We start from the raw sequence: 15,964 nt of genomic DNA on the forward strand, positions 1-15,964 counted from the left end.
CTTCTTCTTCTTTCTTTGTTTTTAAGAGGCTTTAAACTTTGCAGTTCATTCGCCTCTAACGAAGCAGCTGCATTTTTCAATCAATTAAAATAATCCTATTTGATTGACATTACCCAACTGGGAACAAGCATATTTTGGCAGTTACACGACATCTGACACAGAGTATGCGAGATAAATCACTATATGCCCAGTGAAATAAAATTGAAGAATGTTTTTTTCAAGGTGGGTTTTCAGGTGGGAGCATTTGTTATAACAAATTTCCCACGGAGCACCATTTGAAAATCCCTGGTTTAGTGGTTGCAAGATATAGAATTCGGGTTCGATTCCCATTCGAGTCACAAATTATTTTGCCAAAGATCGTTTTTGTGACTAGCACTAGTTCAGATGAACTGTCTAGAGTGTGGTGGGATGCGTGGTAGGCATTGCCAGTCTTCAAGAAAGCCACAAAAATCCGGAAACAGCTTACCTAAGCCGTTATAAGCGTTTTTGCCCAGTCCTGGTGGTACTCGAGACGTAAAACAGCAGTATCACGATGGTCCTCCCGCAAGATAGTGGGGTTGGTCGCATGCCATACAAGCCGCACCTCAATAAAACTAATCTGACTAATCGACACAGACCCAGGCGACGAAAAAGGATTAATGATTGGAAACTCGGGACGTGAAATTTTCGATCACTCAATTTCTTCGGAAGTACTCGTGTGCTTTCCGAACTATGGAAGAACCGCAAGTCGTAGCGCTGCAGGGAGTGTGTTAGAGAGGAAACTTTGTGTGAGGGCCGATTCATACAGTTCTGCTTAGTTCAAAAACTATTCCGGCGTTCCACAAGGTAACCTCGGACCGCTACCATTCGCACTGTACATCAACGATGTCTCAGCTCTATTGAGTGTTGGTTGCAGACTAATGTTTGTTGATGATCTCAAAATCTATATTGTAAGGGGTGTGTCACATCAAATTGCATCACGGAAAAAACGCTGTAGAAATTCGCCCAGTAGACCGATCCTTTTGAAAATTTTAGACAGTAAAATAAAAACTATTAGACAACTTTTGGCATTTTCTTTTTATTCATACTTCGAGCCCAAGCCCGTATGCTCGCACCTTCCTCTTTACCCCGTCCATAAGGTTCTGTACAACGTCAGGTTGTAGTTTTTTTTTTTGAACAGAAATCCATTTTCTCTTGAAGTCCGCCTCCGATTTGACAACTTTTGGGTTCTTCCGGAGGGCCTGCTTCATAATCGCCCAATATTTCTCTATTGGGCGAAGCTCCGGCGCGTTTGGCGGGTTCATTTCCTTTGGCACGAAGGTGACCCCGTTGGCTTCGTACCACTTCAACACGTCCTTTGAATAGTGGCACGAAGCGAGATCCGGCCAGAAGATGGTCGGGCCCTCGTGCTGCTTCAATAGTGGTAGTAAGCGCTTCTGTTGGCACTCCTTAAGGTAAACCTGCCCGTTTACCGTGCCGGTCATTACGAAGGGCGGCGCTCCGCTTTCCGCAAGAGCAGATCGCTTGCCACACCATGTACTTTTTGGCAAACTTGGATAGTTTCTGCTTGCGAATCTCCTCCGGAACGCTGAATTTGTCCTCTGCGGAGAAGAACTGCCGGGCGCTGACGAAAGTCCACTTTGACGTAGGTTTCGTCGTCCATTACCAGGCAATGCGGCTTCGTCAGCATTTCGGTGTACAGCTTCCGGGCTCGCGTCTTCCCCACCATGTTTTGCCTTTCGTCGCGGTTAGGAGCCTTCTGAACCTTGTATGTAAGCAGGCCCTCCCGCTGCTTGGTCCGCTGGACGAATGAACTTGACAAATTCAGCTTATTGGCGACATCCCGGACCGAACTTCTCGGATCACGTCTAAACTGCTTAACTACGCGCTTGTGATCTTTTTCACTGACGGAGCATCCATTTTTGCCGTTCTTCACCTTCCGGTCGATGGTTAGGTTCTCGAAGTATCGTTTTAGTACTATGCTGACCGTGGATTGGACGATTCCCAGCATCTTACCGATGTTCCGATGTGACAACTCCGGATTCACGAAATGAGTGCACAGGATTAATTCACGACGCTCTTTTTCGTTCGACGACATTTTTCCAAATTTACGAAAAATTGACAGTGAAGCGTGGCCAACGTGATCTATACACTCTTATCTGATTATAAGCGAAAGCTGAAGATATAATTCCTAAAAATTAAATTTCTACAGCGTTTTTTCCGTGATGCAATTTGATGTGACACACCCTTTAGTCGACAGCCCAGCTGATTGCGTTCACGTACAATAGGTCGTATGCATAAAAAAAAGTATTTACTTATTCTGCCCGTTTCCAAGTAAAGTAAACTTTCTTAGTATTTACTTGAATCCGTATGAATAAAAGTTTACTTTACCAATTTCATTTTAACGCATGTTCGAATTCGAACATATTTTTTACTTTGTCAAACACCTTCAATTGATTGTTTAGGTTTCGTTTCAAAATGTTTTTTTGGACAAAGCGTGTATTCGCGATGAAAAAAAAATTGTGTCGACGTCTGGTGGCGACAATGATTCTACATCCCATTGAGAGATTAGATCTTCTTCACAATTTTTCGCCAATAAACCCGATCCATGACTGCAGTTCTCCCAGCTGCACCGATTTTTGCCAAGTCCTGTTCCACCTGGTCCAACCATCTCGCTCGCTGAGCTCCTCTCTTGTTCCTACCGGATTCGATGCGAACACCATCTTTGCAGGGCTCCTTTCTGGAAATCTTGCAACATGACCTGCCCATCGCACTCGTCCAGCCTTGGTGATTTTCGGGATGCTGGGTAAGGATTTACGGAACTCATAGTAGGCACGACTTCCATTGACTATGCGTCTTCGAATTTCACGGCTGTTGTTGTTGTCTGTTGTTATCAACGAGCCAAGGTAGACAAATTCCTCTACCACCTCGAGCTCGTCGCCGTCGATCACAACACTACTACCAAGAAGAACTCTGTTGCGATCAGTCCCTTCCGCTAGCATGTATTTAGTCTTAGACGCCCAAGCCCAATCAGCCCTGCTTCGTGTTTCAGTCCGGTATTCAAGTCAGCTACCGTAGCAAGTGTTCTTCCGATTCTGTCCACGTCGTCGACTAAGCAGATAAACTGACTAGACTTGTTGAAAATCGTGCCCCGCATGTTGAAGCCCGCTCTCCGCATAACAACTTCCAGCACCACGCTGAAGAGCAGACAGGAGAGTGCATCGCCGGGGAAAGCCGTGTTCGTCTAAAGCGTCCATAGCTTCTCCATAGCTGTCGTCGGTCGATTGTATCATATGCGGCCTTGAAGTCAACGAAGATGTAGTGCGTAGGGACCTGATACTCGCGGCACTTTTGGGAGATCTGCCGCAGTGTAAAAATCTGGTCCTGGTAATTTCCCACAAATCTACTTACTATTCGCGATAAACCGCGAAAGATGATCTGAGACAGAATTTTGTAGGCACCATTCAGGATTGTGATGGCACGATAGTTCCCACAAACCAGCTTGTCACCTTTTTTTTATAGATGGTGCAGATTACCCCGTCCTTCCACTCCTCCCGTAGCTATCCTGACTATCAATCGGTGCATACACTCTACAAGTTTTCTTGGATCTCCTTTGAAGAGCTCCGCTACGAGGCCATCCTTACCAGCTGCTTTGTGGTTCTTTAACTGGTTAATGGCCTCCTTAACTTCACCCATCGTCGGGGGTGATACGTCGTCGTTGTTCACTGCACCGGCGTAGTCCTTTTTAACGCCGTCTTGGTCACCTGCCTGCGCGCTGTTCAGGTGTTCATCGTAATGCTGCCTCCATCTTTCGATCGATTTGTCGAGTCGCTCGTTGCAGCATCCCTCTCGTTCAGGAGCGCTCGGCACTCGTCGTCAAACTATTCGTTCCGTTGTCCTCGTTGTTCATAACCAATGACGGTCTCTGTTGTGCTGCTAATTGCTGCTTTCAAGGTGTTCCAGCATTCATCGAGAGGAACAGCACCCAGTTCTTCTAGCCCCGTTAACGCAGCTTCAAGACGCTACGAGTAGTGATCCCCGATAATCGTTCGATTAATCGAATGCTTTCTAAAGCAATCGTTTATTAATCGAACGAATACTGCGCAACCAATAATCGAAGCGAACGAATAATTTACGTCGATTAATCGATCCAAACCCAGAGAAAAAAAAGTACGACCGCTGCAGTTTTATCCTAAAAATTCAATCATTTTCTTTGACGCTCCCCTAAAATCGTAAACGAAGCTCAATGCAGTCAACGCGAATGCGGGAAGTTCCGGTAAATCAACTAAAAACTAATCGATACTTCTTGATTATACTATTCTTGGAACATATGAAGCTATTTAAGACTGTTATGCGTGAATCTGTCAAATATGGAAAAAAATAAAACAGAAATTTCTCTCACGGTAGCCATTCGGATGTAATTTTGCCCGTGAAAATTTAGTTATTCGACCTGATATCGTCGACTAATTATCAGTTTGGACGACTGTTCAAATATTCGATTAGAGGTTAATCGCTAAATTAATCGCAGAAATCAAACAAAATATCTGTTTGATTTCAGCGATTAATTCGCATTCGAAATAGCTTTGTTGTTTGGGGCAAAATGAGCCACCACCGAATAACGACTTACAATGTTATGTTTTCTGGAGCTGATATACTTTATCACATGTTGCCTTTCGAGGTGTTCCTTTTGTGACTTTGACTCTGGAAAAATATCCCACCCCCAACGAAACCAAATTTCAATATGTGAAGCGTTATGTATTTCTTACTACGTTTTTGTACGTATGAGAAAATTCTAATTACTACTATAGGTGAATAGGCCTAGATTATTTCATGGATATACCTGCTTTCTCAATAATTAATCAAACAAATTTAGACATGAAACAACGTATAAATCTAATAAATCTAATTTACCACCACCAGGTGAATATTTTGACCACACACTAAAAAAATTGTTGATTTTACAACTGTTTTCCTTTTAAACAAATATGTACTCTATTTATTTTTTAGAATAAAAGCCGTTTGATATCTTAAACAACAATTAGTTAAGCTATAATATTCTCCGAAAAACGGAGATTGTAGCGGTATGTGGACGCAGTAAATGGGCATATTCCTTAGGATGTTTATTTTAACCGCATTTCTCCTAATTGATTTTCAGGCGGAATTTTTCCAGATGGCTTTCTAGCAAATCAGGAATATTAGTCTAACTTATTATTTCTCTCAGTGTGACGATTAATCGATTAATCGATTGTTTGGGGCGATTAATCGTATCGAATAACAAACTGCTGAAAAGTGTTCGATTAGCTGATGAACGATTAATTTCAAAAATCGGAGATCACTAGCTGCGAGTATGTTGCAGCAACATTCGGCTCCTGCAGTCGTCGTAGATTGTATCGTGGTGAGCGCTGGTGTCTTATGTTAATGACGACTGACAGTTTAGAACGCAGTTTGGCCATCACCAGGTAGTGGTCTGCATTCATCGATGTTAGCGCCACGATAGGTTCTGACGTCGATGATATCCGAGAAGTACCGACCGTCGATCAAAACGTGATCAATTTGTGTTTCTGTTTGCTGTGGTGAGCTCCAGGTGTAACAGTATTGTAAGCTATCCTGGAAGAAAGTGCTACGTATGGCCATGTTCTTGGAGGAGGCGAAGTCTATAAGTCTTAGGCCGTTTTCGTTGGTTCGCTGTTTGGCGCTGAACCTACCAATTACCGGTATGAACTCCTCCTCTTGACCGACATGAGCGTTCAAATCACCGATGACGATTTTGATTCCGTGTTTTGGGCAGCGATCGTATTCACGCTCTAGCTGCGCGTAGAATTCTTCTCTATCGTCATCGGTGCTAGCGGTGCAGCGTTGATAACGCTGATGTTGAAGAAGTGGTCTCGCATCCACAATCTGCACATTCTTTCATTGATTGACCACCAGCCAATCACTCGTTTCTGCATCTCCCCCGTCACGATGAAAGATGTACCCAGCTCGTGTGTGTTGCCGCAACTCTGGTAAATAGTATGCGGACTCTCAATATTTCCGAAAAATTCGGGTACTCGCAAGAAAATTGAGAGATTTGCAGTTCCATGTTCCGAGCTTCCAATCTCTAGTCCGTGTTCTTTGCGTGAGCCTAGTCCGATTGTCCTGTCTCGATTTTTTTGCGCGTTTCATTTTTATGGATGGCCTGCTCCAACCCCCTGTCTCGCCGAGCACAGCTCTTTTTAGAGTTCCCGCTGGCACGAAGACAGTGAACAGCCGCCCCTGACCTGAGGAACAGACGCTGTTTTGAGCCGCACCTCCATGGTGAACAGACGCTCGGATAGGCGCCCTTCCCTGTCAGCATGCGACCTAGATCTCATCGGGGTTAGTTACCCGATCTTCACTCTGATTACTCTGATTAAAGGTGACACACTAGACTGTGAAAACTTTCGTGCAATCACAGTCTTGAATGCCACAAGATCATCTTCCGTCGTCTATCGCTACTTACAAACAGATTCGTGGGAGACTATCAGGCCGGCTTCATCCAAGGTCAGCCTACTACTGACCAAATCTTCACATTGCGGCAGATCCTCCAGAAATGGCGTGAGCACAGAGTCCCAACGCACCAACTATTCATATGATTCAATAATACGAAACGAACTATGTAGAACCATGGAAGAAAACGGCTTACCCGGGATGCTTACAAAACTGATTAAGGCTACGATGGATAGAATAGAGTACTGTGTGCGAATATCGGGTAGATTACAGGCGTTCGGCGGTCAACAAGTCGATTACACTGAAGAAATTCGTGACGCAGTTACATCGTACTTCAAAAAGATGGACGCTACGCACTTCGCGCTCGGAATAAAATAACTCGTGTCATGCTATGAAAAATGCCTCGAACGTTACGGCGATTATGTACAAAAATAGAGAATAAAACGTAGAATACGAAAACCACCTTGTTTTTTTGTCCTAACTTTATTTTTCCGCGATTTCTGAGGCACTGAAACTTATTTTTCGAACGACACTCGTAGATTAAATATCTATGTAATCCATTTAAACCGATCATAAGGGGTAATCCCGTCGACATTAGTGAATAAAAATGAAAATCTCGATACGAAAATATGAATATGAAATCATTACCTTTTTTTTTGCTGAAAGACTATGTCTTTCAGTAATGGTACCAAATCAGAAAACTGATCACGGTTTTCTATGAAATAGTTTTACCGTTAATATTTATTTTCTTAGCTCCCACGTATTCTATTCATTGAGCAGGAGAGGGTGGTGCTGACCCGACATCCTAAATGGGAACGGCCATTCATCACATAAAATTCTTGTTTTTGGCAACTTCGGTTTTGAAATTTATAGTATAACTCTTTAACTATGTTTTCTACCGCTTCTTAACTGTTGTAGAAAACATGCCTTCATCTAAGAGATATTACCAATCATCAGCAACGAATGGAGGCTAGTTTTTAACTTAACAGTTCTGAATTCGTACCACCTACGATATTGTACAACTTGCTCAATGCTAATGCTAATGCTAAACTCTTTAACTATGTTTTCTACCGATCGGCGTGGTTCATAAGTGTTAAAAAAGGGGGCAGGTCTGAAATCTGACTTTTTTCTTTTTTTGAGCATTGAAAACACAAAACGGCGACAAAACGCTAGAATGAAGGGAGCAGGAAAAAGGACACCATACAACCAAATTGTTGCGATTGGCCCCCTTGGTATAAACAGCAAAATAAGTTGAAATGTAAATATACAATAGATATACGAATAGATTTAAGAATCGAGTGTGATCATCAACATTGTAACAATTCCCTTATATCCCATCCCTTTCCTGAAAGAATATGTCACCCTCTAAACTCGAGTAAACCGCGAGTAATCGGTTTTCCACCTTACTAACCATAGTGTTAGGAAGAAGAATTCGGGAAGAATTTAAGAATTTGGCTCCTTTAAACTAATGTAACTGAGCCTGTAAAAATAAACGATTTATATAAAAAAAAAAACCAAATTGTCAGTGTTGTAACACCTTTCATTTGACACTACTAAAAATTCAGCAGGTTGTGCCATTCCAGAGATCCGCGGGGATGTCGGTTCAGGTCCACCGGTCGGATTAGGACTACCTTCCCCTATAAACAAGCCATTCACGATTCACGACACAGTATTCACAATTCATCAGACATCTAGCCAGCGACCAGACGGCAGCGAGTCTTTCGAATAATCTTTCTCAATGCCGAGTTTTAGTTGAGTTTTCCGAATTGATCTTTTTCAAGGCTAGAGCGAATGAACTGATGAATTTAAAGCCTCTTTAATTCAAAACATCATCAGTATCATTATTTTAAAGTCGTTGCAAAATTTCGAGCATTAACACCTCTTTGTCAGTTGTACAAAGTGGTATGTCAATCACTTCATTCGAAAGATGAAAGGTGAATGAATCATGCTGTTTACTAATTGACCCAAAAACTTGTTTCAATATCTCAAAACTGCTTCGAAAGCAAACTATTGAAATCACAAAAATCTATAAATATGAGTACCTGCCTAAAAGTCCATCTTAGTTAAGATTTGTCGATGCATGTCGTTGGCTGTCAGCGGAAATTCTCCAAATGTTGTACTCGCCCTGGCTAATTCCAGTTTCTATTTTGCTACTGTGTTGAAAAATTTCTTTCTCCACAGAATGCATCTTCAGAATATGCAAGCATAGTATAGAGCGGAATCAAAGCAGATGAGAAATATTAAATAAAAGGTGCGTCGTCGGTTTTAATATCGTGGAGATTATACGAATTGTTGTTTTTGTGCGTTATGCGTTATCAAATAGATAACGGTCGTGTGGGACAAATAAATAATCGCCTGGAACCGCACTGAATGTAGTACGGAATATATGCCGCGCTACATACCGAATGGGTTACGTGTATTGTTCTGAATGCGTGTACTGTCCTCGCGAGAACAAGAATGAATCATGAATCGACCATTTTCAGCTGCGTGCACAAACAACACAAACCCCTCGGTCCTTTCCAGGGTCACTAAAACTTTCGACTAAAGAAAGTTTTTCGATGCATTCTAAAAATCTATTTAATATTTATGTTTGCCTGAAAAGAGCTTCCGTGAATTCAGGAGTGTGTTTGGATTTATTGGTGTAATGATGTCGTTTAGAATTGTAGGGAGTTTAAGCTTTCTCAGTTTGAATATTTGAATATTAAGCAGTTTGCTATTGAATATTTGTATCAGAGAGTTTTATTATTTAATGTTTGTGCTCGCATGCAATAATTTCGTAGTTCTATGTTAACAGTGCGGTCGTGTCTTGTACAGCACCCTTCTTCATTTATCTTTTTTTCTTTGCGGCCCGCGGCACCATGACTAGCACGTGTTTGTGGCCTCTATGAAAAAAAAGATTGAGTACCGCTGCTCTAGAGTGTGTTATGAGACGAGCGGCGTTTAACTTGCGGGGTATGATTTTCAAAAGATGTATAGAGTTGGACTTAGTATCAATGCGTCTCAAACCAAATACATGCTGGCTTCCGGATCCAAGTAGGACGGGCCCGATTAGGTAGTAGTGTAGTGATCGACGGCGATGAGCTCGAGGTAGTGGACCAATTTGTCTACCTTGGCGCAATGGTAACGTCTGACAATGATACCAGCCGTGAGATTCTGAGGCGTGTTATCAACGGGTGTCGTACCTATTATAGTCTCCACAATCACCTGAGGTCAAACAGAAATTGTGCGAAATGTTCCCTGTACAAAACGCTCATAAGACCGGTTGTCCTGTACGGGCACGAAAATACTTGAAAAGGACCTGCGAGCACCCGGAGTCTTCGAACGACGGGTATTAACCCTTTCCCGTACAACATCGAGTCTCACTCGTGGTGTACTTGCATAACATAGGGCGCTAGAACGCTCAGCAGAATAGTGAAATCACTTTATGTGTGACGTATTAAATAATACGGGAAGGGGCTAAGAATCATCTTCGGCGGCATTCAGGAGGACGGCGTATGGAGACGAAGAATGAACCACGAGCTCACACAACTCACCGGTGAACCCAGTGTCCAGAAAGTGATCAACGTTGGAAGGATACGCTGGTCAGGACATGTTACAAGAATGTCGGAAAACTATCCTGCAAAAATGTGTAGCGTGTGCCACATATTTCATTTGAAGTTCAGAGCTTTTGGCTCCCTTTGATTGTGTATGAGATGCCCGGCAAAGCGAGTACCGGTTTCCCTTTTTTTTTTTAATTTTATACTTCGAATGGGTGTCGGCGCCGATAGCTTGTGCTAGCTGGCGGCTGCTGCAAAGCTCTCGAGACTGGACTTTCCGCTGACAAGATTTTCTCTCAGCGACGGAGAGACAACCTTAAGAGTTTTCTTTTTACTTAAATTCGAATCCCCGCCGCGAGATTCGGCTTGACCGGGACTCGGAGGGTGATAGGTTAATGCCATAGGGGATTCGAGAAACAATTCCGAAAGCGGGTGAAGAATGACTTCGGTACGACTTTTTTTTTAAAAAAAGAGTCTGATACAAAAAAAAAGAATAGCCCGCTGATCTGAGGATTTTAGCTTTTGCGGAACTACTTCAGTTCGAACCGTAGAAGAAGGCAGAAGCAGAAAATCTTTTTTGCGAAATTGTTTCTTTTTGAAATTGTTGGAAAGGTGATTCTGTAATTTTTTTTTGTGTTGGTTGCGCGAAATACAATTTTGAATTTATCCCCGTGAGACAGCGTTAGTTCACTAAAATTCCCCCTAGAGTGCGAAGAAAGTTTCTGAAAGGTAAATGTGCGTTTTTCTTTTTCATGTGGCTTTGGGGTTTATAGTGGTCGTATAACGTTTCTTTTTAAATTGTACTAAAAGAAGGGAAGAGCTTCTGGCCCTGCGAATTGAACCTGAGGATTGGCCAATATATGCTCGACCGACGCAGCAACATATTTGCGATTCTCCAACGCATTCCGGAGAGATTGACCCGCTGCTATTTCGGTGGCTAAAGCAGTGCGCCACAGCGACAAACAAAAGCGCGCACTGGAACGTGCGCGTCAACAGCACGACAACGGAAGCAGGTTTGCTACAATACCACCGAACTCAATTATCCAGAGTGAGTACCCCTTAAATTACATGCGCATGTCGGGGACAATAAGTGACACTTACCGACACTCAATGAATAGAGCTACCGAACCAAAGCCACAAAAATAAATTTCTCGCTGACGAGCGGTATACCGACTATGTGAACGCAATTTTAATAGGATTATAATAAGCTAGCTAGAGAAATCGGAGATGGAGTAGGTAGATTAGACACCAGGACTTAAGCGAATGATCGAATGATCATGGGATCGAACCCAAAAATCAATGTACATATATGTAAAATGAAATTTTTTAGTATATAGATGAAATATGAGGTAATGAAATAATTTGATGTTGTGGGGATTAATTTATAATAAATAGCTAATATATTAGATTGATCGTGAAATTGAATTATGAATTGAGTTTAGGAAAATTTAGAGAAATAATAACATGCGAATTCTGAACTTTTAAAACCTACAAGCTGTTTTCCGTAATGTGATGTGATGATTTGCGGCACAGAGAGAAGAGACTCATGTTGAATCATAATCCACGCAAACCATCCCCCCCTCCCTCTCAGGTAGAAGAACTCCCTGAATACTGCGTTTCGCGAACAACTAGTGCAAGAAGAAGGTGTTATCATTGGTTTTTTTTTTGTAGTTTTGGTCACGAGTCGGGTTGACTTCCTTTTTTTCAGCCTCCGCTTTCACCTCCGAAGCGATTGGGAAGTGTTGTGGGGATTCTCTTACTGTTCTTGAGTGTCGCTGGAGTTCTTTTGTAGCCTGTGATTGGGTCATGGTTGAAGATTTTACCTCTGGTGTTTGCTGATTGCTCTCCAGGTACTTGGGCACATTCTTTTCTCGAGCCGGGAATTCGGCAAGAAAGGTAAACCCGCCCTAAGGTTGGGTCTCAGAAGCTGGGTAAAATTTAACCGCGATGGGTGGTCTCCTCTATGGGAGTGGTGCATAAGCCGGCCACCTACGCACAAAGCCCCGGTCGCGACTGGTTCTCGTTACAAATGGTGTTCATCGAGAATCGGGCTAGTACGAAACGACGAGGAGCGCAACGAGCAAGTGTGTTAGACCAAGTGGAACAGGACATGGTGAGCGCGGAGTGCCCGCGGAATTGGCAAGAGATAGCCACGAACCGAGTTAATTAGAGAAAAAATGTGAATCAAGCCATGTTGTAAAGACGTTAAGCCAAAATAAATAAAATTAAAAAGTACAAGGTGCGATCATTTAGCCTAGGAGAGGAGGTTGAATAAACCAATTTTGCAAAAAACATAGCTAATATGTGTTTATTTATTCCTTGAGAGTTACAAAAATATACGACTCAAAATAATTTTTTAAGTGATCATTTTTTTCGAGTACGATCTTCAATACTGTTAATGTTTCATGCTAAGCTCTCAACTCCTTATATTACAGTGAGGACTTCATCACATCGAGTGGCATGTGTTCGGCACAATTCAACTGTCCTGCTGCCTCAAAGCAACAATGTCAATCACTGATCGAACGCTATCGCGAGCATGCTCACGATGGTTTGGAACCGCTGGAGTTCGACAAAACGGTCGACGAACATCAAACGCTCAAACACACCGTTCTGCTGATTCTTCTTCTCTGTTCAATGTTTGTCGGGCTGGCTCTCTCCGTGTGGACACTAATCATGGAGGGCATGTCAGGAATCTATGTGGAACTCACATTCCTCGACGCTTTCCTCAACTTTGGACAAAGCATCATTGTGCTAGCGGTGTTTATAACGGACACGGGGGAACTGCTGCTACCCCTGATGAAGTTCTGGCGCAAGGTATGGTACGGTGCAAATATTCTCCAACTGCCCATCTGGAGTGAAATTAGCGAAGAAACCCGACACACGTGCGATCAATTCATTACCCATCACTTAGATAATTGTAGGAAAGCGATTGCTAATGATAAAAGGTATATTGCGTCTCAGTTGCACACGAATGCTTCTAACCCAGCCATTGGTCTCTCTTACAGGTGGCGCATCAAAATATATAGGAAAGTATTCTACGGTAGCGCATTCGTCGATTGGCTAATCGAAGTGGGACTGGCGAGGGACCGTTCGGACGCTACACATTACGCGCGGCGACTGATAGACGGGAGGATACTGCGCCACATCAACAACGTGCATCACTTTCACGATCGCAATTTGCTGTACACGTTTTGTGATAAATTGTAATTCTAAACATTGACTCCTTCTCACGAGCGCCGCCCCCTTTTTCTTTGTCTCTAACAGTCGTACACTGTACTTGTTGGGGGTGGCGCTTAGAGGTCTATCTCGCAGCAGCCAGTATTTCTAGTAATTTTTGTAGGAATGATCGCTTGGAAGTTTAACCGATGAAGATGGAACAAATCTTGCAAAATAATCAAGATTTTTAAAAGATTTCTTAGCAAAGAAACTGTTACCAAAAGACGATGAAATTGAAAATTATGTGATGAATAGTTTTTGTATGCAAAGAAGAGACCCGTTACATTAGTTTTGTTTTTAATTAGTTGAACTCTTTAAGGTATTTATTACTTTTAGTTGTTGTTGAGTGAGAGATTATAGTTTGTATTTAAAAAAAGATGGACTAGATAGCAGATGTATAATTCAATCATGTATATGAACATTGAGTATGAAGTAGCTTTTAATAGTAAAGCTTGATTGAAGGTTCTCACAAAATATCAAGTTTTTAGTCAGAAGATATATTTTCTATAATAATAAATACCATACAGTGCAGCCCCGAAATGAAGCTTTTTTTCTTATTGTAGTGGTATTATGTTGTCGTCTTTGAATGGAGAAGTATGTACAATCCACAAGAGACGCATTATTCTGCCATTCCACAAAATAGTGAACCTATAAACGACATATCTTTCTTGAATATCGCCACAATATAACTGACGGAGTAGCGGAACAGCGAAATTAAAGTTATATGTGAATTGGAGAGTTTTGAGAAACATCAAAGAAAATACTGGCCGGTCAGATAATGAAGCAGTAACCTTACAGAAGTACATGAAGCTGGTAAACAGTAGTACTACTACCGATGATCCCGCCTGCACTGGTGAAACTCTTGCTTATTACTTTGCGAAAGTGTCCGCTTCAAATGTTTATTCTACACAATTCAAAGAGTAGGCTTGCACCACACAAGAGGGAAGGAATGTTTGGTATCTGCATTCTGCGCCGTGCTGATTTTTGGTTCACTTGTTTCTGAGTTCGGTGCGCTTCGTATCAAGATAGTATACGAGTTTTCTTTGCGCAATAATATTGAACATCTATGGGACGCTGAACGTGTTAGGAAGCGGTCAACCACAACAAACTTCATGGTGTTCACCAGCTTCATGTCATCGGAAATCGAGAAGAAGCACCGGATAGACGCCATTTATTAGGATTTCTCAAAAGCGTTTGGCAAAGTCCCTAACGATCTCGCTGTTGCGAAATTTCGTCATCTTACTGGATCTCTGAATGGCTGCGTTCCGATCTGACTGAGTGAAAGACGTCGATCGGAACGCCACAGATGCTAATAAATGTTCAGCTGGGCATGTTTACATGCTTCACTTATTTTTGTTTACTTGGAAGCACAACAATCAACAATCAACAATGGTTTGTTAATTTGATCTCAATACGTACATGTTGCCCATACGCCATCCTCCTGTACACTGCCGAAGATAATTCTTAACAGCCGCCGTTCAAAGACTCCGAGTGCTCGCAGGTTCTCTCCGAGTATTGTCCAAGTTTCGTGCCCTTAGAGGACAACCGGTCTTATTAGTGTTTTATACAAGAAACATTTCTCACGAATGCTAGGTCTGTTTGACCTTAAGTGTTTGTGGAGACCATAGTAGGTACGACTCCCATTGATAATGCGTCTCCGGATCTCGCGGCTGGTATCATTGTCAGACGTTACCATTGAGCCAAGATAGAGAAATTGGTCCACTACCTCGAACTCATCGCCATCGATCGTTATACTACAACCTGATCGGGTCCTGTCGTACTCGGATCCGGAAGCCAGCATGTATTTGTAGACGCATTGATTTTCAGCCCAATTCTCTCTGCTTCGTGCTTAAGTCTAGTGTAATGTTCAGCTACCGTCTCAAATGTTCTGCCGACAATGTCTACGTCATCAGCGAAGCAGATGAATTGACTGGATCTATTGAAAATTGTACCACGCAAGTTAAACACCGCTCGTCTCATAACATCCTCTAGCGCAATGTTGAACGGTAGGCAAGAGAGACCATCACCTTGTCGAAGCCCCCAGCGGGACTCGAATGAATCAGATAATCCATCCGATATTCGCACACAGCACTGTATTCCATCCAACGTAGCCTTAACCAGTCTTGTCAGCTTCACGAGGAAGCCGTTTTCGTCCATGATGGCATTTCGTCCTCCATGGCACTTTCCGTGTTATCGAATCGTATACGGCTTTAAAGTCGATGAATAGATGGTGCGTGAGGACTCTGTACTCACGGCATTTCTGGAGGATCTGCCGCAAGGTGAAGATTTGGTCAGTAGTAGACCGACCTTCGATGAAGCCGGCTCGATATCCTCCCACGAATCTATTTGTCAGTAGAGATAAACGAAGGAAGATGATTTGGGAAAGCACTTTGTAGGCGAATTGCACGAAAGTTTTCACAGTCTAGTTTGTCCCCTATCTTGAAGATAGGGCAAATAACCCTATCTTTCCACTCCTGCGGTAGTTGTCCTGTTTCCCAAATTCTGACTATCAGCCGATGCAGATAATTAACCAACTTTCCCGGGCCGATGCCATCTTTGCCAGTTGATTTATTGTTCTTAAGCTGTTTGATAGCATTCCTAACTTCACCTATCATTGGGGGTGGTACATCTTCAATATTTACTGCACCAAAATAAAACCGTTTAAAAAAAAGAAATTATATACCGCGAATATTGATCGCGCAATTTCTGGGGGAACGTGAGTGTTCCAAATTTTTTTAATCGAAATATCAATTGAGGGTGAGACGAAG

General features: G+C 42.5%; 1 protein-coding gene across 7 annotated transcripts in view; it reads left to right on the forward strand.

Moving 5' to 3' along the window:
• The window catches only part of LOC129769635 (integral membrane protein GPR155), a 48,210-nt gene extending 34,474 nt beyond the window's left edge, over positions 1-13,736 (forward strand). For all 7 annotated transcript variants that reach the window (XM_055772017.1, XM_055772021.1, XM_055772019.1 and 4 more), the window contains exons 7-8: positions 12,416-12,925; positions 12,986-13,736. In XM_055772017.1, coding sequence (XP_055627992.1) covers positions 12,416-12,925; positions 12,986-13,187 — 712 coding nt within the window. In that variant the 3' untranslated portion in view covers positions 13,188-13,736. The remainder of the gene's footprint in view (positions 1-12,415; positions 12,926-12,985) is intronic.
• The last annotated feature ends 2,228 nt before the right edge of the window (positions 13,737-15,964 follow it).

This window comes from Toxorhynchites rutilus, chromosome 2 (assembly GCF_029784135.1).
Source record: "Toxorhynchites rutilus septentrionalis strain SRP chromosome 2, ASM2978413v1, whole genome shotgun sequence".
Lineage (NCBI taxonomy): Eukaryota > Metazoa > Arthropoda > Insecta > Diptera > Culicidae > Toxorhynchites > Toxorhynchites rutilus.